The sequence below is a fragment of the Podarcis erhardii genome (genome assembly GCF_964252035.2).
Source record: "Podarcis erhardii genome assembly, chromosome: 5".
Classification (NCBI taxonomy): domain Eukaryota; kingdom Metazoa; phylum Chordata; class Lepidosauria; order Squamata; family Lacertidae; genus Podarcis; species Podarcis erhardii.
Genome location: NC_138509.1, coordinates 26735072 through 26760828, shown reverse-complemented (window position 1 = coordinate 26760828; position 25757 = coordinate 26735072). Strand labels below are relative to the sequence as shown.

Sequence of the window (25757 nt, the reverse complement as noted above, 5' to 3'; positions counted from 1 at the left end):
AGAAGAGAAGACTCCCTGGAAAAGACCCTGATGTTGGGAAAGATGGAGGGCGCAAGGAGAAGGGGACGACAGAGGACGAGATGGTTGGACAGTGTTCTTGAAGCTACCAGCATGAGTTTTATCAAACTGCGGGAGGTAGTGGAAGACAGGAGTGCCTGGCGTGCTCTGGTCCATGGGGTCATGAAGAGTCGGACACAACTAAACAACAACAAACATAACAAAATTGACCTTTATGGATGGTCAGCATGAATCATAAACTAGGAATTAAAAGAAAACTGCTGTCTTAGCATGCTGACTTGAAAATTAACTCTACCTCTCCCCCAAGTCAAGAGGGCTGGTGTAAGAAAATATGTTTAGGCTAGAAGTGTTAATGTGAACACTTCCTTATTTCTTTTTCCAGAAATCTAACATGTGGGATCAGGGGTGCCAGCATGAATAAAAGATTGGAGGGGCCCAGGTGAGCCCCACCTGGCATAATCAATCACGTGATGCGGCACATGCACACCATTTGAAGGGCAATGCCTGTCAACTCAAGTATTTAATGGGGGGCAAAGGGACCTCGGCCCCTAGGAGTTGGCTCCTAGGCATGGGACAAAAGCCTCCTTGTCTTGAAATTCACTTTATGCCCCTGGATCTCTCTGCCTCTGTTCTCCCTCCCCCCCCCCCCACATGGACCCGGCGCGGGTACTTTTGAGGTGGACTTTTGGCAGGATGAAACTGAGCCCAGACCACCTATCCCAGAGAAGGGGTTGGCGGTGCCTTGCATCCAATAGTCCATCGCCAGACTCTTTCAGGAGGAAGCCTGGCCACGGGTTCCTCCGCGCTCTTGTGCCAGAGCCCAAGAATCCTCCCCTTGGAGAGCGCTCCGCGCGCCGGCTGCCTGCCCACCTGGGCGACCCCTTCACCTGGGCGCCGCGCGTGGCGTGGCGAGGCCGGGCCCCGCCTCCCGGTCTCTCCGGAGCTCTGGGGGGGGTGTGGGGGTGGAGGGCGGGGCCAACGAGCTGGGAACTTGCGGCGGGTCTCTCCGCCCCCCCCCCCGCCCGCCCGCCTTCCCAGGCTCCTGCCTTAACCTGTTGGCGGCCCCTGAGGGGAGAGAGCGGCGCGCGCGCGCGCGCTGAGGTAACCCGGCAGCGCGCTTGGAGAACTTCCTCGAGCGAAGTTGCGCGCAGCCCGTGAGGGCGCTCGGCCGAACTGGGCTCCTGCTCGCCTCGCCTTTGCTCCGCGGGATAAAGAGGTGTGTCGGGGCGAGAGAGAGAGAGAGAGAGAGAGAGAGAGAGAGAGCCTTGCAACATGGCCTCCTCCTCCACTCCCTCCGCCTCCGCCGCCTTTTCTCCAGGCGGGGATGCCCGAGAACTGGACCAGGTGAGCCACCGGGCGGCCCTTTCCCCCCTCTCCCCCCCCCACCCTCCTGTTTCTTCGTGCACTTTCCCTCTCCTGCGTCTCTCTCGCTCTCTGTCTCTTGCCGCCTTCCGGGAAGCAAAGCTGAAGCGCAGTGACCTTTCCCTGCTGCGCTCAGCGGAGTCGCGGCGCTGGTCACACCTGAGGCGAGCGCGCTTCGGGCTACGAGCCTGTCGCTAGCCGCGCGGCAGCCCACGAGGCTTGCTTCTGAGGAGACGCGGGACTGCTGCCGCGTGTGAGGCGGTTCGCGCCCTCAGCCCGGGACTCAGTCCCGCCGTTCGCGGCGGCGGGTCCTGCTTCCCACTGAGGAAGCGGCGCGAGGAGGGAAGCGGGTTCTCAGGTTTCCCCTACATGAAAAAATCCTGTCCTGCAGCGAGCTTGAAGGGTTTGAAGCAAGGAAACAAGCGAGGACTGGGATAGCATTATTTGTTTTCCTCTGAGGGACTCCAGGCGGTTTACAGACAAACAGAAGAACCAGCTAAAAACATTTAAAAAGTCATTTTTTTAAAAAAAGCAGTTCACCATTGATAGAATGAAAGCTATATAAAAACTAGTTTTGGCTTAGCCTTAGCAGGGACTACTTTCTTTTAATTAATATCCTTCTGCTGCACAAATAAAATTAAGAGCAAGAGTTAATGGCTTAACTGACAAGCGATCCAAATCTATGAGTGTTATTAAACTAAGTTTTACTCAGAGTAAGCCCATTAATGAACATGGCTAAGTGAAGTCTGTTAATTTCAACAGGTCTATTCTGAGTAATACTCAACTGTGTTAAGTGATCCAAAATCTTAAGAGAGTGTATTCTGGAAGTGTCTTGCTGGGTCAACCTAAAGTCCATTCAATCCAGTGTTTGCTTGTTTTGGAGCAGGTTTTCTTCACTGTTAAGCAGATGCTAGGCTACCTACCAGAAATAGGCTGGAGGTCCACATTGGCGGTCTGTATTCTGTCAATCTCTGTGTTAGAAGTTTTGTGCTCTTTATAACATAATAGTGGGTGTAGTTCTCTTTGAACCTGCTGGCTCTGTGTCAAATGCAATCGCACCTGTAGCTTCAGGTAAGCCTTGTCAACAGCATCGCTTGCCTGAGAGGTAAAGACACTACTAACTGAAGAGAGCATGGTGGCAAATCCAATAAGAACTTATTTGAAAGGAAATTACTTTGATCTCAGTGGGACATGCTTGCAAATAAACTTGCATATGATGGGATTGAGAAACTCTCATTGCAGTCTTGCTTGCGTTTGCAGTGTGCTTCAATGCATAAGGAAGCTGAAATGTTAGTGAAGGGGTTTCGTAAATACAACAGGGATTTAACTTTGAATGTTGTTCAGTAATTTGTGTGGAATGTGGTCCATGTTCTGTGGACCATGGTCACAATATCAGAGGGCCTGTTAATGCTTCTGAGTGTTGTTTGACTGTCCTGATTGAGTTAAAATCTGGAGGCAAACTCTGAAGACTGGGTTAGCACGCCTGTCAAGTGACTTTCCCATGTTGTGCCTTGAACCGAATCAGTTCCAGCTTTCAGGCAGGTCTTTCTGTTTAAGCTGAGAACATCCCTTGCACATTTTACCACTCATAGTTGAATCTTTGGGACAAGAGCGGGGATATCTTTCCTTTTAGTGAGGCGAACCTCACGCACAAACCGCTTTGTGTGTGGCCTGGATATATTCCCATTGCTTTTGACGTGGGACTTGAAGGACCATCTTGCAAAAATACAGTGTAATAGTGGCATTATTTGAATTACTTCAAACAGAATGATAATGAAGCCAGTTTTTAGTATGTGGCATAGATGTACACCAAGTGGGAAAATCCACTTCTTGGGAATTAGCAGTGAATAAATTTAAAGCTAAATGGACAAGATTTCTTGCACTGGTATTGGAAGCTCACTAGTTTAAACTGTGTTTTGTATTAGTATTCCAAAGAAACTAGTGACCCTGCTAGTGTGCAGGGCGCTCTACTTTTTGTGGGTATTGCTTGTGTATAACAAATTACTTAATACCTGGTGAAAGAATATAACAATGTTTTTGTTTCCAAGATGTACCGTATTTTTCGCCCTATAGGGCGCACTGGCCCATAGGACGCATCTCATTTTTTTGGGGGGGGGGAATGAATAAAAAAAATTTATTCCCCCCCGCCGCGGGGCTGGGGCGGAGGAAGCTCGAGCTTCCCCAGCCCCCAGAACAGGCTGCTATCCGCAAGCCTTGCGAGCCCGGCGGCAACTCCCGCCGGGTGCGCAAGGCTTGCGGACACCTGCGCGAAGCACGGGGCGTCCTCCGGAGGGCGCCCCGTGCTCTGGGCTGCAGGCTGCCGCCCACAAGCCTTGCGAGCCCGTGGGAATTCCCGCCGGGCGCGCAAGGCTTGCAGATAGCTTCCTGAAGCCTGGAGAGGGAGAGGGGTTGGTGCGCACCGACGCCTCTCGCTCTCCAGGCTTCAGCGAAAGCCTGCATTCGCCACATAGGATGCACACACATTTCCCCTTCATTTTTGGAGGGGAAAAAGTGCGTCCTATAGGGCGAAAAATACGGTACTTCTCCTTCCTCTTCACTTCAGATTGGCTATCAAGCTTTATGGTGCGGTTTGAGTCCATTATTGTACCCGGTATAAACAATGCATTTTTCTGGAATTAATAACAACTTTCCTTGAATTCGGATTAAAGCTGCTCCTCACCTCCATCCTTGGTGCCAAAAGTTGGTTTATATCTACTTTTAATAATTGTGGTGTGTATATTTCAGAAAAGTAATCGATAACAGTATTTAAGATACTGTTAAGGTTTTAAATATCAACAAGACCATCTTTGTTTTTCTCTTTCTCCACAAGAAATGATTGTAGCCTGAAATAAATTGGGACAACATTTTTTCACTATATATCTTGTTTTACTGTTTTTCTACTCTCTGCTATACAGAAAAGTGTCAACAGTCTTAACACACATGAATCAATTGCAAGTCTGAGCCACAATTACAGTGGTCCCTCTGGTTACGTACTTAATTCGTTCCGGAGGTCTGTTCTTAACCTGAAACTGTGCTTAACCTGAAGCACCACTTTAGCTAATGGGGCCTCCTGCTGCTGCCGTGCCACAGGAGCATGATTTCTGTTCTTATCCTGAAGCAAAATTCTTAACCCGAGGTACTATTTCTGGGTTAGCAGAGTCTGTAACCTGAAGCGTATGTAACCTGAAGCGTATGCAACTCAAGGTACCACTGTACTACAAATGAGAAGCCCTTCCAGAATGGTGGTGAGGCATATGTCAGAAGCGGGGATGATATTTCCTCATACAATTTGACACGAAGCTAATAAATACCCACAAAATACTTCTATTTGTCAAAGGTTGCAATGTTATAGGGTCATAGGAATGAGTTTTCTGTCTGGCTTTAGTTTTCCCATTGGCATGATTTGTCTCATTTTACTGGATCCTTTCGAAGCTAGCAGTTCTTCAGGTGTTTAGGGTTGTACCCCAATGCTTCACTCTCTGCTCAGTTCTTAGTGGTGTAAGTTAATTTGTGGGCATTGGCTGTGTGAGTATGCTCCTTTCACTCTTTGGTTGCTGATGGTTTTTCCCACAATGTCCCTCCTGTCATCACGGTACATTTGACAGATATACTGACCAGCAAATCAGATGCTCACACAGCAGTATGCCTTGCCCTTCCCAATGTTTCATGCAGGTGTCTGCCTCATTCTTACAAAGAAGCAAAATCAGTGTTTCTTTTTAATGGTTGAAAAGCTGCTTCATGGAGAAGTGGGCTAGTGGCTTCATCAAGTTCTAGCCTATCAGTTGAAACAATAGGTTTCAACTGAGCTCGCTCTGAGGTAGAAGGTCATACATATGACCAAAATAGCATGAAAGCACAATGGCTTCAACCCTAACATTGCATACCTCTGGATCCAACTTATTCACTATTCCCCTTCAATGATTTATTGATTTTTTAAAAATGATAATTTGTAGAAAAAACATTTCCAAGTGGTAGGCAGCAAATTAAAAGTAGAAAAAAGTATAAAATACCAAAAAAATAAAATAAAAAAAAATGCACAAATCTGAAGGGCATACAAAATGAGAATGAAAGGCAATGTTGTTACTCCTCAAAGACTTGCTGAATAAATGTTTTTAACAATAACAAAAAAGGGGGAAAAAACATATCACATGCCACACATGTCAGAAGGGAGTATGCGCCATAATGTGGGTGCCATCACAGTGAATGTGCTGCTCCAAGTAGTTGTCCAATGAACCTTGGAGGTGAGTGGCACCAGCAGGAAGGCCTTTACCTGTGACCTCAGTGACTGCATAGGACGTATGGAAGGAGGCAGTTTCTTAAACAGTCAGGCTCTAAGTTGTTTAAAGTTTTGTATACAAATGAAAAAACATTGAGCTTTGTTTGGTAGCAAATTGTCAACCAGTTATGCCTTTAGTGAAACAATGGACCAGTTTGGATGATATTTGTGAAGTTTAATCCCCAAGCCCTACACATGGACTTGGGGGGCTGACCACGCCTCCACCACCTACTTGGGGATGACCCATCCCATCAAGGTGACCTTCACACATAGAATCCTTTGTGTGTAGGTCAAAGTCAGATGGCAGACTCCTGGATTGCATGATGTTGGCTCATGTAGATGGGATTATACCTACATAGGCTCCATTTGGATGGGGTACCCTGGTATAGATAGTAGAGGCAGGTGAGCATGCTAGCTTCACATATAAGGTTGGAACAGAGTTCTGAAGTATTGTGCAAACCCAACTGATATATGGATATGTTACTATTACAATAGCTGATGGCCCCAGCAATGCAAAGGATCTAGCACTGGCCTATAATAATGCAAACATTTTCAGATGAGGCTTAAAATGGCTCGCCATTGTAAAAGAATATATTGCAATGCAGCACATTTTTATTTCTCCTCTGCAGTCTATATCAGGTTGACAAAAATGTTTGTTGCAAATAATGCTTTTTCAGAGTTGCGTGAAGCCATTGTCCAGGAAATTTCTACCTATCCTTTGCCACCTTATGTTTACGTAACTCAGTTCTTCTTCAACTCTCATTGATATACCACTGTCTTTCGGTCTAGTGTGCACTGAAACCCATTCAATATATCTTAAGGTTCATTTTGCATAAGGCCTCATTTTATTAGGTTGTTCTGCTGCTAGACAAGCTGCTGTTGAATAGTTCCTGCTTTTTGAACTGTTCTGTAATTACACGATTTGGGTCTCAAGGGTAAGACACAAAATATAATGTACTTATACACTGCTTGTGGTGCTGAACAAAACCTTTCCCATTAAGAACGAGAAAGAAAAGATTTGGATATGTGATAAAGCATATTGGGTTGGCTTGTTGCCCAGAAGGTCTAGGGTGTCTTTCAGTTGAAACTGTAAGATTAGCTTCAAATTCAATCAGCGACAAATGAATTTTACATTCAGTTTCTTTGCGAAGTTTTTTAATATCTATAACATCCCATGTGTATGGGGTGGGGGGTGGGGTAGTTGCAGCCATTTGCTAATGTATGAATTAATTGCATCAGTCCTACAGGAGCAGATCCATTGCAGTAGCAGAAGTTAGCATGATTCCCACTAATGCAATGGAGCATTCTCCCTCACTTCTTCTCCTGTGTGTTGCCCATGACCCCCCCAAATCTGCTGGGGGAAAGGGGTTGGGAAAACCCCCAGACACTGGCAGAGGAAGAGGAGTGCGGGGAGAGCTCACCGCCCCCAGCAGTGCAATCCCGGTGGGGTGCCATCACAGCTCCCCCACCCCCCCACACTGGGTGCCCTGCCCCCAGGACATGCACCATGCCCCTGCGGGTGGTGCACCAGCCCCGCCCCCACCTGCTCTCTGCCCCACACCCCCCCCCCCGGTGCCGGAGCATGAAGCTCCGCCATGGCTCTCAGCATAGCATGTCGTGGTGGGGAGGGCCTTGGTAGATTATTCTGTCAGGGAAGCAGAAATGCTTGCCCTGATGGAACTGTTCTCTTACAGAACACAGTGCAACTCAATGAAAAGAAAATCATAGCATTGGTGTATAAAGCGAAGTGGTCAAGGAGCATTTAATTACGGTAAATAGCAGCTAAGCCAGCAGGTGTTTGAAGAACACAGATTTGGCGCTGTAGTCCTTTGCAGATTGTATACATGGAAGGCAAAATCCACCTCTCTAGTACTGAGCATTCTAGTAAAGCTCTATTCTCTCTTACGTTATAATAGTTCTCTTTAAACGTGTGCATCAGTAAGTAAGTAAGTAAAGTACTGTAATAGTGGTTGCACACACATCCTGGGAGCCTGTGAGTTTAAATGTGGCTATTGATACAATGGACGTCTTAGAAACTTGGCTAAATCCAAATGTCATTGGCAGAATGACAGAGAAGCCCTATAATACCAGTAGTACAGGAACAGCAGTGTGGTTGTGTTTGAAGAACAATTTGTGGTGTAAGGATACAAATAGTATGATGCATTTTGAATAGGATCTGTCTGTCTTGTAGAAATTAGTGGGGAAGCTCCTGTTTGTTGGAATACATTGCTGGAGCCACTGAATCAAAGTACCTGCTACTCTTTATTATCTAAATGACATATGAATTGGTAAAGCCCTTCCCAGGTAAGCAACTTAACAAGGGGTCAGGATTTTGATCCTCACACTTCAAAAGTCCCAAGACTACAAGAACCCAGTCATAGCTGTGTAATTTGAAAAATCCGTTTAAGACACTGAACAAAATGGTTCCTGGTTGGAGTATATTCAGTTAAATCAATGAGTCTACTCTAAGTGTGAGTAAGTTGTATATTACCCATTTACACCTCTGCAATTTTCATCATAGCACCCACCACTCCATTTGAGTGAATTCTTGTGTGTAGCTTGGGCTTATTACTGCACCTTTTAAAATAATTGGTTTTCACTAAAAAAACACCCACCCACCATACATTCAAAAATACAAATTACACTTTTGGAACATTTCATAAAAGCAACTCCAGGAAAGGAGCACTTAAACTTTCATGTTCCCTAGATCAGTGTTTCATCATCATCATTTTATTTGTATGCCACCTTCACACCGTTAAAACAATGCTCAAGGCGGCTTACAATATGAAAAGATTTATATACAAACATAGTAAAGTAGTCATAAAAAGTAGTCATAAAAATAACACATCAAACACATCAAAAACTACATAACCAAAATGAGCATTTTCCACATAAAAAGATACAAAAAATTAATATCAATAACAGCAGCAAAAACGCCCAACAAAACTTCCCCCAAAATACCCCATTCTTTGCAGTCCTTAGGAAGCCTGTCAGGCCCCACCCTGGACCAGGTGGAGAGAGGCAGGAGCAGGACCATCAGGCTCTCAGCCTTTTTCTGACTGTGACCCCCTTCCAACCTTGCTTCCTTCCTGTGCCCCCCCCCCCTGGATGTAGCCAAGGGGGGCAGCTGCCCCTCCATAAGTAAAAATCAATACATATCTGAGGCTCTGCCCCCAGCCACTCTGGACAGCTTTTCCCAGCCACTCTGGGTGGCTTACAACATATATAAAACCACAACAAAACACCAAACATTAAGAAACAGAATGTCCTATACAGGCAACAAACAAACCAATAAATCAATAGAAACCAATAATAACAATAAGAGTTTACACTTATACCCAAATTAAAATAATCACCAACCCCAACTAAACATTTAACCAACCACAACCAGACAAAAACAAACCAGAGGAACCAAAATTAGAACCGTTTAAAAAGTTGTAAAACATTTTTGCCAGTTGCCCCAACCCAAGAGTTGTTTCAGTAATGTCCCTCTGGCCTTCCAGGAGCCTCTTTTATCTGTTCAAGGTAAGTCTGGGCCCCACCCCCTAGGCCAGGTGGAAATAGGCCTTGCAGCAGTGAGGGGGGTCTTCCTTTCAGTGTTCACAGCAGCAGCAATATCCCTCTAGCCTCCTAGGAGCCTTTTAGGTGCAGGTAAATTCTGCACCTAGACTAGGATTATTTTCCCTTTCAATTGGCAGGGGGCGGTTGCCCATGGAGAAACTTGCAAATATGCAGCCATCCCCCTTGCAGATGCAAATCATACAGTCCATGGATAGCTGCACTGTATGATTCTGCAACATGTATAAGTTACATAGGTTGGGTTTTGGAACAAATCAATTAAGAGATCAAGGGTGGATGAGGGGCCACTAGGGGCGCATCGGAAGATGGCTGACAATAACATCTCTCCGACCCACACGAGATAATTAAGAGGCTGAGATGGGAGTAAATAGCCTCCCTACCCCCCCAAGGTTGTGGGGGGGCTGCCCTTGCCTGCTGTGCCCTACACCACCCCCAAATTTGTGGGGATGGGGGCACTAGGCAGAAAGCCCTCCTGTGGATCTCGGCGCTCCTGGACGCTGTCTCTGATCCGCGCCTCTAGCTGCAATAACTTCAAAAGAAACAATTAGGAGGAAGCGAATGCACATATTTCAAGGAAGGAGGGGGAGTAAAAACTGCTAACTGAAGAGATCTCTGATAAACAAGACGGGTCGGAGGAACAAGAATAAATCATGAGAAGATCACCAAGGCTCGGTATGGCAAAGGGACTGGATGGGGGAGGGGGGGAAACTTTCCTTTCTTTCCTCTATGTGATTAAACAAGAATCCCCCCCCCTCACAAGTCAGAAATGCCATTTTAATGACTTAAGATGTGGATTTATGTCTGTGTGGAGATAATTTTCTAACCAAAGCATGTTTCAAGAAGATCGTGGAAATATAAGAGCTTTGGAATGACGCAGTTAAAAATACCGTCACCATGTTGGCAAGTTCTGTCGGAGGACTTAAGTCTGGGAGGAGGAACAGAGCTGTTTTTATATTATGGGTGAGACTCCTCAGAGGGACTTAAGAGCAACAGATCTGCTAGATTAATGATGGGAAGAGCGATGTTATTTATGAAAGCGATGATATATGGAAACCATCTTGATATGAGGATTGGACGAATGGAAAAATTCACACAGGATTATAATTGGTGTTTATCTGCTTAAGGAGATTATCAGAAGAGATCATAAATAAAAAAATAAAAAAAATATGAACAAGATGAGATGTGGAAACAGCAAGATAAGACTGGATAGAATTATGAACATTATTTGGACTGATTTGGATATTAACGCAGTAGCAAGAAGGTGATCGGAATCCCCCTTCGGAACTTGAAATATGGGTCCCCTCAACAAAAATTTAAAATTCAGCTTTGTAATGCGGAATTTATGTGATGTGATGTGATGTGATTTGATGTGATTTGATTGGTCAGCTAATAAAAATTATTATTTTTTTTAAAAAAAGAGATCAAGGGTGAATGCATTGTAGAAACATGAGATGATAAGAGTGGACTGCTTCAGGGTGTAGAGGAGAGTTTACCAAACTTAAAAAACAAAATCATATAACATAAACAGTCCTTATGTACAGATAACTACTAGTACACACTATTAATTGGTAATACGGGCATTACCAAAGACTTGAAGTTTGCATAGGATGGGGACCTTTGAATCCTGCTAAATGAGTTAAACTGGGAGCAAATCTGAGTGACCCCCCCCCCATCCCCCATCTAAACCAGAATTCAAGATTTAACCCTCACATTGCTTCTCCAGTGGCAATGGACATGAATGAAACTCTCCTGTAGGAATAACACCTTGTATCCATTACGCTGGTATGGATATGAGGAAACGGAAAGCAATATTCATGTGGTAGGTATGTGTTAGAGTAAGCCAATTCTGGGTTTGGGTGATATGGTCATTGTACACTCCATAAATTCCATTTGTGCCTAAGCTGGAAGTGATAAGATGCCTCTGCCCGTGAGTTCCCAGCGATGGCATGTTTTTGTTGTTCGTTTTCTTAACATTTTGAAAACTTTGATGAAACTTGATTTTATTTTATTTTTAAGGAACAAAGTAATGCCAAGAGTCTTGTGTGACCATGATAAAAAGGTGATTTGGGCAGGGGCAGGGGAGATAAATCATACCTTCCTGTTTTAAAGGCCTGTACAATTCATTGATTAAATGAAGATGATGAGCAATCTTTTTTAAAGAGAGCCTGAAAACATGAGCTAAAATAAGAATTAGGAGGTTATTAAATTATTTTCAACTAAGTAATGTTATGCTTCTGTAACTTTCTTAATTAACAGGAGAATCAAAGCAATCCCCTCTTTCAAGATACACAGTTTTGCATGTTAAGTGTATGCAGAACATTTTTCCTCCTTAATTTTTGAAAGATATCTTTTGTTCCGGTCTTTTGTGTCTTTGGAGTCAAATCTTGAATGACTTTACTAAGGAGATTCACGAGAGAATATACAGCCGCTTGTTACACAAAGGGGGGGGGGCAAATAAATTTTGCATTTTTAGCTAGAGACCCCCCTTTAGATTTGGTGAGGCAGGTTGAGTGTTGCAGCTAAGGCTAATTGAAAACAGATGAGGGAGAGGCACAGCACATTTTTTAGGACCCAACAAGTGGCTGCACAGCTTTGCTTGCTGTGCCTTGGGAGCTAAGCTGAACTTAGTGCCAATGTGCATGTAGAGAAGAGGGTGAGCAAACTGAGGTAGAGATTGAAGAGGCTTAAAATGTTGAATATGCTGTTTAGAGTTTTATTATAGTCACAGTTTTGCTTTTTAATCTGGGATGATGCAATAAGAAATAGAGGTGCACACCTCATTTGTACAGATCTCCCCATCCATAATCTTGCCCCAAGCGATTCCCAGACTTAAGGCTGATTCATATAGCAAGGTGGTGATGAAATAAGGTAGCCACAAACCAACTGGTTTGGTAGTGAGCATAAGAATCGTGGAAGATACTAGCAATATATTCGGGGGGGGGTTGGGTAACTTGGTTCACTGTAGCTTTCTGTATCTTAACATAAAGGCACATAATGAACTGTGAAAACCACTGTAGCTAACACAATGGCAGCATACATACATTTACCCCCCTCCCACTGCTTATTGCCAAAACTGCCCTGTGTGGTAGATGAGGCTGAAAGACGATGGATGGCTCAAAGTGAACATGGGTCTTCACAACAAAACAAATTCCTTCCAGTAGCACCTTAAAGACCAACTAAGTCAGTTCTTGGTATGAGCTTTCGTGTGCATGCACACTTCTTCAGATACACACAGAATACACACAGATACACACTTCTTCAGATACACACAGAAGTGTGCATGCACACGAAAGCTCATACCAAGAACTGACTTAGTTGGTCTTTAAGGTGCTACTGGAAGGAATTTGTTTTGTTTTGACTATGGCAGACCAACACGGCTACCTATCTGTAAATGGGTCTTCACAGTTCTCTAATTCCAGAAGTAGGGTATCCTGTAGTTCAGTCCATATCTCTTAGTATTGTGTATAACTATTGAAGCACCATTAGCAAGGCTCCTCATATCTTAACCTTGGGATATTATTTGGGAATTCCACAAATTACCCTTTGTTTTGCAAATTTAATGAACACATTGCATGTCCTTAGGGCTAGAATATCTTTATACATTAAGCAGACTTATTTAATGTGCATTAACATTTACGGGCTGCCTTTTTTTTTTTTTTTTTTTGCCACAGAGGCCTTCAAAGTGGCTGACAGTTTCAATAGTAATAAAACAGCTCATTAAAAGCAATTTACAGAAACACGAACGCAACAGCAGTAATTGTATTTTGTTTGCAGAAGAGAAGACACAGCCTTCTGAAGGTCTCATTGAACAAGAAGGTGGTCTCCTAAAGATCATGTAAAAGCTATTGATGGAACAGCCTGCCTTGGGAGGTTGTGGACTCTCCTTCCTTGGAGGTTTTTAAGCAGAGGTTGGATGGCCATCTGTCATGGATGCTTTAGCTGGGATTTCTGCATTGCAGGGAGTTGGAGTAGATGACCCTTAGGGTCTCTTCCAGCTCTGCATTTCTATGGTTCTGTATGCTGACACTGGAAAAGCCCTGTTTTTCTAGTAGAGGATAACTTTGCCTCAGGCAGTATCTCATCAGTAGGATATTACGGTAACTTGCAGAGTATAGCTGTTCCACATTCTCTGCAGCCCAAACAAGGCAGTCTTCAGGAGCAGACTCCTGTGAAGTGTTACAGTAGTCAAACTGAGAAGTAACCAGAGGAAACATGTTAATGGAAAGTAGTCTCCTCCCTTAGGTGTGCATATGGTGCACCATATTTATGCATCTAACGTATATTCATGTGTCTGAGTTTATTCAATAGACATTTTAAGAGTCAGCAGGTCAGGGGTGTGTCCTTTTTAACCTCCATTCACAGCAGCTCTTTAGAACATTTGACCTTAGTTACTTGAACTAAAGTCAATCGAAGCACTAATAGGAAACTAAGGGAAGTCACATGACTTCCTGGCAGACAAAGTAAACTTGGGACACCTGCAGCTGTTGTCATCTCATCGCTTGCTCACCACTTCAAGCGCATAGATGAATTTGGCACTCGAGCATGACAGCCATGAAAAGCTTTCTGTCTGAAAGACATAGAGAACGGATTGGAAAATGTTTAAACTTGAGGCTGCTATATTGGATGACTAGAGGTGTCCCCCCCCCCCATTTGGTCTGGTATTATCTAAGATTATGACTTTCCTTTTGTTCTTGCTATGGCACCTGCTGCTGATGTAAGTACAATAATCTCGGCTGCACCGCTCACTAGGTACTTTGATCAGAGCATATGTCATGACTTACTGTAAAAGGTACTGGAAGTTTGGATTGAAAAGTATTGAAGGTTTTGCACTACTGGAAACTGAAACCTCTTTTTTTTTTTTTTTTTAACCTTGCTGTTTTTATTCATAAAATTTCAAGAACACCTCTACATATTTGGTACAATAGGTCATCCGTATTATAATAATTTCAAAGTAAGTTACCCTGTATTGGATTTTCCTGTGCCAGAATAGGTGTGTGTTTGAGCACGCTTTTGTCTGTTGTTCAGAATGGTTTACTAGTATATGAGATGCAAATATCCACAGAGTTAACTATGCTTAAAATAAGGTAGGCTCATACGGTCTGCTGTGTTTTAGTAACGGCTCCATTGTTATCTGGTTCGATTTAGAAATGCAGAAAGCCAAATGGCCCATGAAAACGAAATCCTTTACTGCTAAATGGAGAGGAAACAAATGCATTTCGAAACTTACAATCCTGTGCGTATCTACTCAGATGTAAGTCCCATTGTGTTCAGTGAGACTTATTCCAAGTAAATCTATGGCAGCTCTTGTCAAAAGCAGTGCGACCAGGCAATTTTAGACCCTGGATTTAATGATCTTAGATGTCTTGTCTGTGTATTCTGTTGTGAAGCACACAATTAACATTTCTCCCCCCCCTTCAAACAATTTCATGCTTTACAACTGCTTCTACATCCTTGATATATTAGAGCAAAAAAGTATTTATAAACCCCGAAAAAAGGAGCCCTCTGAGCACATGCACTTTTGCATTTTAAACTCTGATCATACCATCATTATAACTACAAGAATAAAATTGAGTTTCCGTTTGCTGCCCTAATGTTGGTGCCCTGCTGCACATATTCCCTGAGTTGGTGAGGTTTGTTTGATAGCAACAAGAAACTAACCTTTTAATGTAATCAACCCAGTCTTGTGGAATACTGCCGTTGTTGTTTATACCCCGCCCATCTGACTGAGTTGCCCCAGCCACTCTGGGTGGCTTCCAACACATATAAAAACACAATAAAACATCAAACATTAAAAACTTCCCTGTACCAATAGAGATTCGGCGTAGACCTTCTGTTTCAATTTCTAAATGCCTGCTGAAGATTTTTCTACTCCGTCAGACTCCTGCAGGCAATGAAGACAATATATTTGCATAATAATTAGCTGATTTCTGGTTTTAAAGTTTTATATGCTTTCATGTAAAACTGTTGTAAACCATTCTGGGTTTTTTTTTTAATGAATAGCGGTATATAAATACTTGTAATAAATAATAAACAAATACACTTTGAACAAGCACCATTTTGCTGTAAAAACAAGATGATTTAATATTTTAAAGTTTTTTTAAAAAATACAAAGAGCATCTGTAACCATGTACACGCTTGGCTGGCTATAACATCTTTTAAAAATGAGAAGAAAGGATGCTGTGGTGATCAGCATTAGCCGCAGTTGTCTCCCTCCATGTCCATAATGGCCCAAGTGTTGGCCAAAAATGGTTCCTCTCTTCCTTCCTTTTTTACAATTTGCAGGGTGTTTCGGGCAGGACTGAAGCACCCATGAAACTTGGAGGGGAAGGGGAAAGAGAATTTTCTCCAAAATATTTGGAGAATGGATGGGGCAAAGGCTGACATTTACCTTAACCATGCGAGGTTTCAGAGGGATTTTTTCCTTTTCCCTTCAAAACAAATGCCCGGCACCACTCAAAAGCAGTACAAAGCCCTCTCTGTCTCCGTAGCTGCCACTTCCCAACAGTGGCGTAGCGTGGGGGGTGCCAGGGGTGCCGGCCGCACCGGGCGCAACTTGGGCGGGGGGCGCACTCGCACTAGCAGCTTTCTGCCCCTACTAAAATCCACGGGTTAGAGAGCCCGCGCTCGCTCGGCTTGGCGAGGAGGTCGCAGAAGGGGGAGAGCAAAGCCGAGCGAGCGTGGGCAAAAAAAGGAGAGGAAGCCGGGCGGGCGGGCGGGCTGGCTGGCTGGCGGGGGTCTGGCTGCGCCTGCTGCTGCCATGGCCGCTGCTGCCGGGCTTTGACAGCTTGGCGAAGCGGAGGGAGAGGAACATTATGGTAATTGCGGCTCTCTCTCCACTGGCTGCCTGGGTAGTGAGCCGAGCCGAGCAGGGAGTCTGGCGAGGGGGCGGGAAGAGACTTTCCCCCCTTTTTTCCACCTCGCCTGGTCAAAAAGGAGAGTGGAGTCTCCTCAGGGCGCCCTCAGGCAGGGCAGGGCAAGGCAAGCAGAGCGAGGAGGAGAGAGGGGGGAAGGGGGGGGAAGCAGCCAGGAAACGCCGCGGTGTGGAGGGGGAATCAATTAAGGAGAGAAAGCGAAAAGCCTTGGAGAAAGGGAAAAAAGGAAAGAAAAGAGGCAGCTCTGGGAGAGCGCGGGGGAAAGAGAAGCCTTGCTGCTGCTGCTTGGGAGAGTAAATTACTGTACTTGCCTTGCCCCGGGTTAGGGGGCGCAAATTACTTGCCTTGCCCCAGGTTAGGGGGCGCAAATTACTTGCCTTGCCCCGGGTGCTGATAACCCACGCTACGCCGCTGCTTCCCAATGGGTATGGAGTAACGCAATGCAATGTGACGTGTTCCTGCCGTGCCCCCCCCCCCGGAAGTGTCTACTGGTTGCTTCCCACTGGCCCATATTCTAACAGTGGTTTTGGAACAACACAACATGATGTTTTAAAGTAGAAGAAAGAGAAAATAACCCTCTACCACCACATATACTTAAGGTAAGCAGAGTCCCTGTCCAAATATTTAAGAGAAAACTATTTCCTCTGCTCCCTGTGAGAGATAGCAAGAATGTTGCATTCTGTTTTTGCATGTGTGATACTTTGTGAAAACAGAGGTGGATTTTGGCCTAGCGTTGGTAAAAAGGGCCTGTCTGGGTGGGTGAAGAAAATTTCCTTCAGGCTGAATGCAAAGAGAGGAGAAGAAAAGAGGTTGCTGGCTTGGTGACCTAACCTGACAAGCTAGGCCGTCCTAAATAAAACCTGATAACTCCCATTGGCTTCTGCCAAAGGATATTATAGCCGCAGGCATTCCTTACCGTAAAAATGCCCTGTGAGGGGAACAGGCCAGTGTAGCTAACCACTATACCTCGCAAACCCTGCTTTTTTGTTAACCAATACTTGTCTGTAAGAGTTTTTTGAAAATTAGCTATAGATTGTTTTGACGCGTCCCCACCACCTACAGAAGACACCACAGAATTCTATCTTAAATGCATACCCTCCAACATTTCATCATCAATAATAATAATAATAATAATAATAATTTCATTATTTATACCCTGCCTATCTGTTTGGGTTGCCCCAGCCACTCTGGGTGGCTTCCAACATACATAAAAATATACAACAAATTAAACATTAAAAAAACTTCCCTATACAAGGCTGCCTTCAGATATCTTCTAATGGTTCTGTAGGGAAAATAGGGATGTCCCAGGATCCAGTCAGGGACTGAGTCAGCTTCTGTAAACCTTGGACTGTTAATGGAAAATAGGGACACTTGATCTGTAAATGTGAGCTTTCTCTTCTGTGTAAGTTGCTGTAAACCCACTTGCTCTCTGAACGCTTCAGGCAGTATGCTATTGGGGTGGACCAGTGAGGGCCATCATGGAAGAATGAAGGGGGCAACATGATGAAAGCTCACTGCCCAAAATAATCAGTTCTTCTACCCTTCCTTCCATATGCTGATCAGCTGTTTTGATCGTAGCCTTTAACCCTCTTTGCTCCTTTCAACTCCGTGGTAGCTGTCATTCAATATGCTATCTCTCGCCAAAAGCTGAAGAGAAGCAGAGCTTTCTATTAATTGCTCCACACACTTGCAGGTGAAGTGAAGGTGGCTCAACCATTTTCCACTGTAAAGAACAATAAGTTCAACCTCCCAGGGCAGAAACCTAACATTGCCCAATCCCCTCTGTCCCTGAATTCCTCCCTAACATTTTTGGGGAATCTGGGCTAGCTTCCTCTGGATCGGTTTACACAGGGTATAGATGATGCACCCCAGAGGATCAGATTTGATGATTTGACTGCTAGTTGCTGATTCCCATTCTACTTAAGCTCCACCCCATCAATTTTAATTGCAGTAACCTTTCTGAGAACTATAGTAGTGCAATATGTGTAAAATATCAGCAGATGGTGCTGTAGTCCTTTACATATTTGTACAAAAGCACAACAGGAACAGAGGATGTTCACATGAAAAAAAATGGGATCCTTGTATTTTTCCACCCTTCTGGCTTCTTGAGCACTACTGAATATTTGCCATCAGATTCTTCATATTTAATTTGCATCCTGCTTTCTTTCTGTGTGTGCATGAATCGAGGTGGGAAAAAAAAACTGGTGGAGGTGATTAACATTGACACCCCCCCCTCAAATGGCTTCTGTGTCCCTAATCCCCAGAAATTATAGAAGATAATGTAGGAATAAGCACTATATCAGTGTTTCCCAACCTTTTTTGGGCAAAGCCACACTTGTTTGATGAAAAAAATCTCGAGGCACACCACCATTACAGCCCCGTGACGTCAGCGCGCAGCGTCACGCCGGGAGGGACGCACGAAAGTGTAACTTTCAATTTTTTTTCCCTCCCCCTTGCCGGGGAACCTCCAAGCTTTGGGGGTGGGGGGGGAGGAGGCAGCAAAGCGAGGGACTGAGGGACTCCTCCAACGACAAGGGTTGGGGAAGAAGAGAAAGGGCTATTCCGCTCCAGTCACGGGAGGGGAATATGTACTGGCCCAACTGGTGTGCGGTCTTCGGAAAGCGGGGTGCGGGAAGGAAGCCTAGGCTCGGGGTCCACCGACCTCGGCGGAGAAAGGCAACAACCGGAGCCGATTACGAGCCGGCGCGTGCGTGCAGCGGCTGGCCTCAAGCTCGGGAAGCTGCGCGCGACGATGTTGACGCGGGGCGCGCGAGAGCTTGGGGGGGGGCCGGAGAGAGAGAGAAAGAGTTGGCAGCACCAGGCGCTGTTACTTATTGCGCTGCGGACGCTGCCAGCACCTGTGGTGGTTGTGCGGCGGCCGCCACCGCAGAACGTCCTCGTCAGTCAGCTGAGCTGCCTGGCGGCGTAGGGAGCCGAGGGGCGGGGCTTCCTTTCTGAAGGAGCTGAGGGTGGGGGTCCTCCGGCGCCTTCGGTGAAACGGCGCCGGCCCAGAGCGCTTCTAGGAGGCTGCCTTTGTGCGCGACGTAAAGCCCTCTTTCCCTCCCTCCAGCCCCGTGTCACATGTGGAAAAGGGGGCTGGATCCAGTGACGCAACTCGGAAAACTGTTAGGGAAGCCAGAGCAGGAAAGTGAGTGGGAGGCGGTGTCGCCGCTTTAACCCACGTTTCCTTTTTGAAAGAGAAACCAGTGTTTCCCAACCTTTTTTGGACTCGCTCGCGGCACACCAGGCAACATCTCGCGGCACACTAGTGTGCCGCGGAACACCGGTTGGGAAACACTGCACTATATCGTGGGTTTTCAAAGCCTATCAGTAGGTTTTCCAAAGACTACGTGCAATTTTCTAATTTCTAAATGTATGCATACATGCCAGTTACTTTCAATCTCATAGAATCAATCATAGAATCATAGAGTTGGAAGAGACCACAAGGGCCATTGAGTCCAACCCCCTGCTAAGCAGGAAACACCATCAGAGCACTCCTGACATATGGTTGTCAAGCCTCTGCTTAAAGACCTCCAAAGAAGGAGACTCCACCACACTCCTTGGCAGCAAATTCCACTGTCAAACAGCTCTTACTGTCAGGAAGTTCTTCCTAATGTTTAGGTGGAATCTTCTTTCTTGTAGTTTGGATCCATTGCTCCGTGTCCGCTTCTCTGGAGCAGCAGAAAACAACCTTTCTCCCTCCTCTATGTGACATCCTTTTATATATTTGAACATGGCTATCATATCACCCCTTAACCTCCTCTTCTCCAGGCTAAACATGCCCAGCTCCCTTAGCCGTTCTCATACTGGGAAAGGGAAAAAAACCCTGAGGTGGAGTACATTTTTGCAAAAACTCTTGAAAGTTTAAAACATCTGAGAGATCTTGGCATAAAAACTGCAAAATGCATTCAAGACCAGCATATCCAGATTGGGCAAGTATAGGTTAGGGGAAATTTTGTGGCTCATTAGAGAACTCCACCACCTACTTCTTGGATGCTTAGATTTTTAAAACATAGCTTTAATTTAAAATGCAAGTGAGCAGGTAACAAAATGCATAGGCCCAGCAGCAAAAGGTCTTGGCTTAAATGGTCTTGGGTTTAAATGTCAGGTTCACTCTGGCCACTTGCACATGCAACATTAGGCTAAACATGCTTGTTTAATAAGCTCAGATATGAAATAGAAGAAGATGCCTTCACCCCGGTATGGTTCCGTTTATCACATATATAGCCCAACAAGACAACAACAAGAATCCGCCAAGAGCATACAAATCAATATGGCTAACCTGACCCAAAAATCCAACCCCCCCTGCCACAAACAAATCTAACTAAAGCCAACCAAAGCCAACCCAACCACCCCTAGGCCACCCCTACCTCTCTCACCACCAAGGAAATATAACAAGCGAATAGAAAGAGAACCCACACAAGTGACGCTGATACAAAACCTCAAACATACACAAAGTGGCATTACCACCCTATCCCACCCCATGCACCCTCTCCACCCTCCCCCTCTTTTCTCCACAACCTAATACTGCGAGCAACACTAATGTCTCACAACATATGAAACTGATCTGTAGAAAACACAACTTGAAAAAACAGAGAATGAACATATTTTTTTAAACTAAGAAATCTTTAATTATTTTTTTTAAGTAAGGATATGCACAAGTATCACGTGGGAGCTCCTTCGAAGCCACTTTTCTCCTCCCTTCATGTGAGCAGCTGAAGAAGCCAACTTTGATTTATGGCTTCATATCCTGGCTCGTTCAGCTGCTCATGCTGGCTTCGCATTACGTGCAAGGATGTCCTCAGAGTTGGCTGGACTAAGCAGCTTCAGCCCAACTTGCACTCTTACTAGGCTAGTGATCCTTCTCATGGAAGAAGGGAGTGCAATGCACAGCTTTCATATCCATCATGCACATAATGTTTTGTGAGGTGGGCACTCCGCGTGAAGGCCCAATTTGCATACGTACTACTCCCAAAAGGTGGGGTTTGTTTCTTAAAGGGGAGTTTGTGTGAATCTTGTAAATGCATTGGCCTCCATGTCACATTATGTCAGTGTGTCTGCTTCTTCACCACACAGAGAGTATTGTGAACTGGCTTTGGTATGTTCAAACCTACGGTCTGTATGCCTGCTTTGCTCACTCATTAATGTTATTAGTGTATATTTAGTTATGCACAGTGAAAGCTCCTAAGGGTTTGTGCTTCACTCATGTTTCAAAATATGTGACAGATACACAGTGAAATGAACTTCCAGTTGCTCCCCACAAACTCCTTTCCCTGGGCCATGCCATAGGATGTGTGCCTCAGTGTAACATCGTTCTGGTGGTCACAATCTGTCAGTTGCTCCTTTAGCTACATTTTTTAAAAAGTTCTCGGTTTATGGAGACAGCAGTTGTAAGTTTGCATTGGTTCATTCATTCACTCAGCTATCCATTCTTATGGCTAGAGATTATCACCACCCTGCAAAGTAAGTGGCAAGCCTAGATGTGGGTGTGCTTCAGTCTGAAGTTTGTGCCTTGATATCTGAACTTGGAGCAACATGGAGAAATGTGGCTATGGAGTTTGAATGTTCCGATTTAGCTTTACATTTCATACGAATGGGGATAAACTACTAGCAGATTTCTCTTTTCTTTGGCTGCATAGGAAAGGCAGAAGGCAGTTCACTGTACAGCAGTGTCACAAGACCACATTGTTTGCCTCGTGGATTGAAATTTCACCCTGATAGGTAAAATCATAGGCGGTGATGAGATGCCACAAACTGTATCTCGTCCCTCTTGTTTAAGCTTCAGAACAGATGATTTAGATGAAACTCTTTACCTGTGAATTAAAAGGTGACTTCTGGCAGCTCCATAATCTAAACTGAAAGTGTTGCATACACCCTGTAACATCAAAAAGAGAGGGAAGGAGGAAGGGAGGGAGCCTTTCTGTCACAGGCATTTGAATGCCTCTGGGAAGTGCAGCTGGTACCAGATTTCCTATCCTTGCCCAGAGGAACATATCAAAGTCATACCAATGTGACTACAGTAGATAAAACAACAAGGGGGTTAGGATGAAGAAGACACATACATTTTATTTCATTTCTTTTTCGCAGTCAGTCTGCTCTGGAGGTTTCCTCGTTGTAGTCAGTTCAGATGGTGCCTGTTCCTTTCCAGGGCTGAGCTCTGGCTGGGAAATGGTTCTTCAAGTTTAAAGTGGAAGGTGGTTTTAATCACGGAACTTATTTATCGGCCCACCTATACTGAGAATCCGCGTGATGGGGTGAGCTCCCATTGCTCGGTCCCTGTTCCTGCCAACCTAGCAGTTCGAAAGCACGTCAAAGTGCAAGTAGATAAATAGGAACCGCTCTGGCAGGAAGGTAAACAGTGTTTCCGTGCACTGCTCTGGTTTGCCAGAAGTGGCTTCGTCATGCTGGCCACATGACCCAGAAGCTGTACGCTGGTTCCCTCGGCCAATATAGTGAGATGAGTGCCGCAACCCCATAGTCGGCCACGACGGGACCTAATGGTCAGGGCTCCCTTTACCTTTTTATACTGAGAATAGTTTTGCACTTTTAAGAAAAGTTTCCTTTTCAAAATGGATTGTTAAGTGTGCATGTGACACTTCTAAAAATGAGAAAGGGAGGGAGCTATCCTAAAGCTTGAGAGAGTGGAAAGGGCACGAGAGTGACAAGGCCAGCATAAAATTCTCTGTATGTCTGGCGCATGCATAGACCCTGACAACAGTACAGCTTACTTGGTTTAGTCGCCTTGCCACCAAAGAGCTAATTTTCACATTATTTTGTTTTGTTGACATATATATTTCTGTAGGTCACTTTGTTGTTCATCAGTGTTATAAATGGCAGGTGATTTTTGCCTCTGACCAGTAATGTGGATGATGCCTTAATACTGTCCACCTCTCTATTTTGCAAAATTGCCTTAAATGCCAATTTTCTTTGCATTTCATTTGCCTTAAGGTTGGCCAAAGGCCTGAAGCATCACACAGCTTTTGAGTTGAGAAACAGAAAACGTTTTGAATTTAGGCATATGAATATTTTCCGGTTGTCTTTCATTTTACTTTACCATAGAGCTCAGAATGCAGCACTTCATAGAAATTTTGGGAAATACAGAATTCATTCCACTGTGCTAAGTTGTTATGCCTGTCTGTGTTCAATCAAAACATAAGAACTCTGGTTTAATATAGCAGTAAGATATTTTTTCTGTTTGTTTTTATTTTACATAAAAGTGGTACTTAGCATTCCAGTGACTTTGCTTTTTGTGGTTGTTTACTTCAGAAATTGGGGTTTGTATAAAGCAAATGTGTACATTCAGTTGTCAATTTTTTTAATCTTTTATAAATGATACATGAAATATTTTGGTCTCCAGACATCCTCTCTTTAACTTCCTGTTGCCATGGTCACTCATTAGTATTCCATGGAGGCCTGGTTGCCATGGAAAAATGTGTAGTTGTACAGTGTTTCCATGGTTACTCTCCACCATTATGTACCTTTGGTATATCAACTAGCAGATCTGTTTGGGTAAGCCTGAAATATTACAAAAGTATTTAAAGCTACTGGTAATTCAGACCTCATGCCCAATCTGCAGCTTGAATATTTATCTGTAGCAGGGCAATGGAGCCATTTTGGATTGCAAATGCCATATTAAAATGAATGCTTTTGAGAAATTATTTCACAGCTGCAACTCAGCCTGTATTTTTTGTGCAGGTTTGAATTCATATGCTGAAGAATTTTCACATGTTTTGCAGGAATACCACATTTTGGACCCCTTTTGAGTGTATTTAAGCTATTTCATGTATGGATTGTGTGAGAAGGTATTCATTAATGAAATTGGATAAAAATCAGAGAAGCCACCTGGTGACTCGTTGCTTTTTGCAGGTTTCACAATAAAAGTGCACAGACCTTCTTTCTTCAATCAGCCAGGCCCATAATCCTGAGGGGTGGAGGTGGGTGAGCAGCTTTTACCTGAAGATTCATTCAGAGACGTTGTGGGGAACAGCTCTCCCTACCTCACATGGTTATTTATCAGGAGCATCAACATTTACCCTGACAATTCTAGAAGTGGATTTAGAGCAGCATGACTGGTCCCCCCCCCTCACTGGGTGCCAAATTGAATGGGGCATCTCAGGGTGTCACAACTGTGGTGTAGTGCACAGTCAGAATGGAAGGAGAGAGGCGGGGGCCACCAAATTTTCACCTTGCACAGGAGCTACTGAAATTTCAAAGACCAAAGTCTGCCCTTGCCAATTCTCTACTGAAACTTTTTCAGTTTGACACAGATAGCCTTCTGAGGGCCACGTGCCCATGGAGTGAGGTGGGGGCAGGGAAGTGGATGGAACAACAGATGTGATTCACACCTTTTGCATAGTGGGCTACATTCCAAGCATGCAAAAGCCAGCCAGCCAGCCCTATTCATCCTCCATTCAGGCATACAGTACAAGAGTTTGAGGGCACATTTCAGCCAGGCAGAGCACTAAAGGAGGGTACAGAGCAGGGCTGGTGATGGGTGTGGGATGGGGAGGATGGACATAGCCTGGAGAGTTGGCCTGGCCTGGGAGAGTCCCCAGGGCCAGATAGAGAGGACCGGAGGGCCACATTCAGTCTCGGGGCTTGCACTTCTGCACCCCTGATATAGGTGGTCAACCTTTGAACCTCTATACACCTTTTCAACCATTATATAAGAAAGCTGTACCTGCCAAAATTCCTTCATCTATAAAACTGTTAAAAGTATGGGAGACCTAATATTGATACGGTGGGCAGCGTCTTATATAAACAACTCAATGGGCCTATGTACATGTTCTGCATGATAGAGGCACCTTTTTTTAAGTGAAATGTTTTGTAGCTGTTGATCAGCACTGCTATCTTTATGATGGGGTGTATACAAGGAAACTCTTCTAACCAAATACTGTTGAGTATATGTTTTTGCAATTGAGCCATGAAAGTATTCAAGGGCAGTTTGGTTAACTTCTTCCTTGATAAAGGGAATAGATGCTCCCTGCTCCCTAAACATAGGGCACCCTTGCAGGTGAGGCATTCCCACATGACCAAGAAGTACAGAATCATAGAATTGGAAGAGACCCTGAGTGTCTTCTAGTCCAACTCCCTACAACACAGGAAACTCAACACATAGTTCCCCATCCAATTTGAAACCATGCCGGACCCTGCTTAGCTTTGCAGATGTGCTAGCAGTTTTATTGCTGGACCACTCTGCCATAGCTTCAAAGATTGCCAGGTGGGCATGGGAATGGCTGGTACCCCTGAGTCCCCCCCCCAAAAAAAGCAGTGATTAGGGATTTGCTGGTACCACCTGTGAGCTGGTTATCAGACTGTTAGTTATAGTCCTGCATATTGCAAAGTAAGAATTGCTTCCAGGTAATTGTAAAGGGAAGCTGTACAAAAACTGGTACTCCTCCCCTTTCTTTTGAACCACAAATTACTAGTGTGGCTGCGAAGAGTTCCCTCCAGTATGCTCAGGATTGCTTGTACTTGTCCTCTCATCATTTGTGTCATTTGGGAGTAGCGGTGACTAAATTAGGCTTGATTAGCATTTATACAGGAATAATCTATTACTTCCTCACAATTAAAGCCAAATAGTTTTTCGTCTTGACTGATGGTTCTCTTTATGAAGAGAGAATGTAAATGACTGTTCTGTTTGAACGTTT

General features: G+C 44.6%; 1 protein-coding gene across 1 annotated transcript in view; it reads left to right on the top strand.

Moving 5' to 3' along the window:
* The first annotated feature begins 1250 nt into the window (after window positions 1–1250).
* Window positions 1251–25757, top strand: part of ANK3 (ankyrin 3) — a 393627-nt gene continuing 369120 nt past the window's right edge. Inside the window, exon 1 of the mRNA XM_081861089.1 lies at window positions 1251–1362. Coding sequence (XP_081717215.1) covers window positions 1291–1362 — 72 coding nt within the window. The 5' untranslated portion in view covers window positions 1251–1290. The remainder of the gene's footprint in view (window positions 1363–25757) is intronic.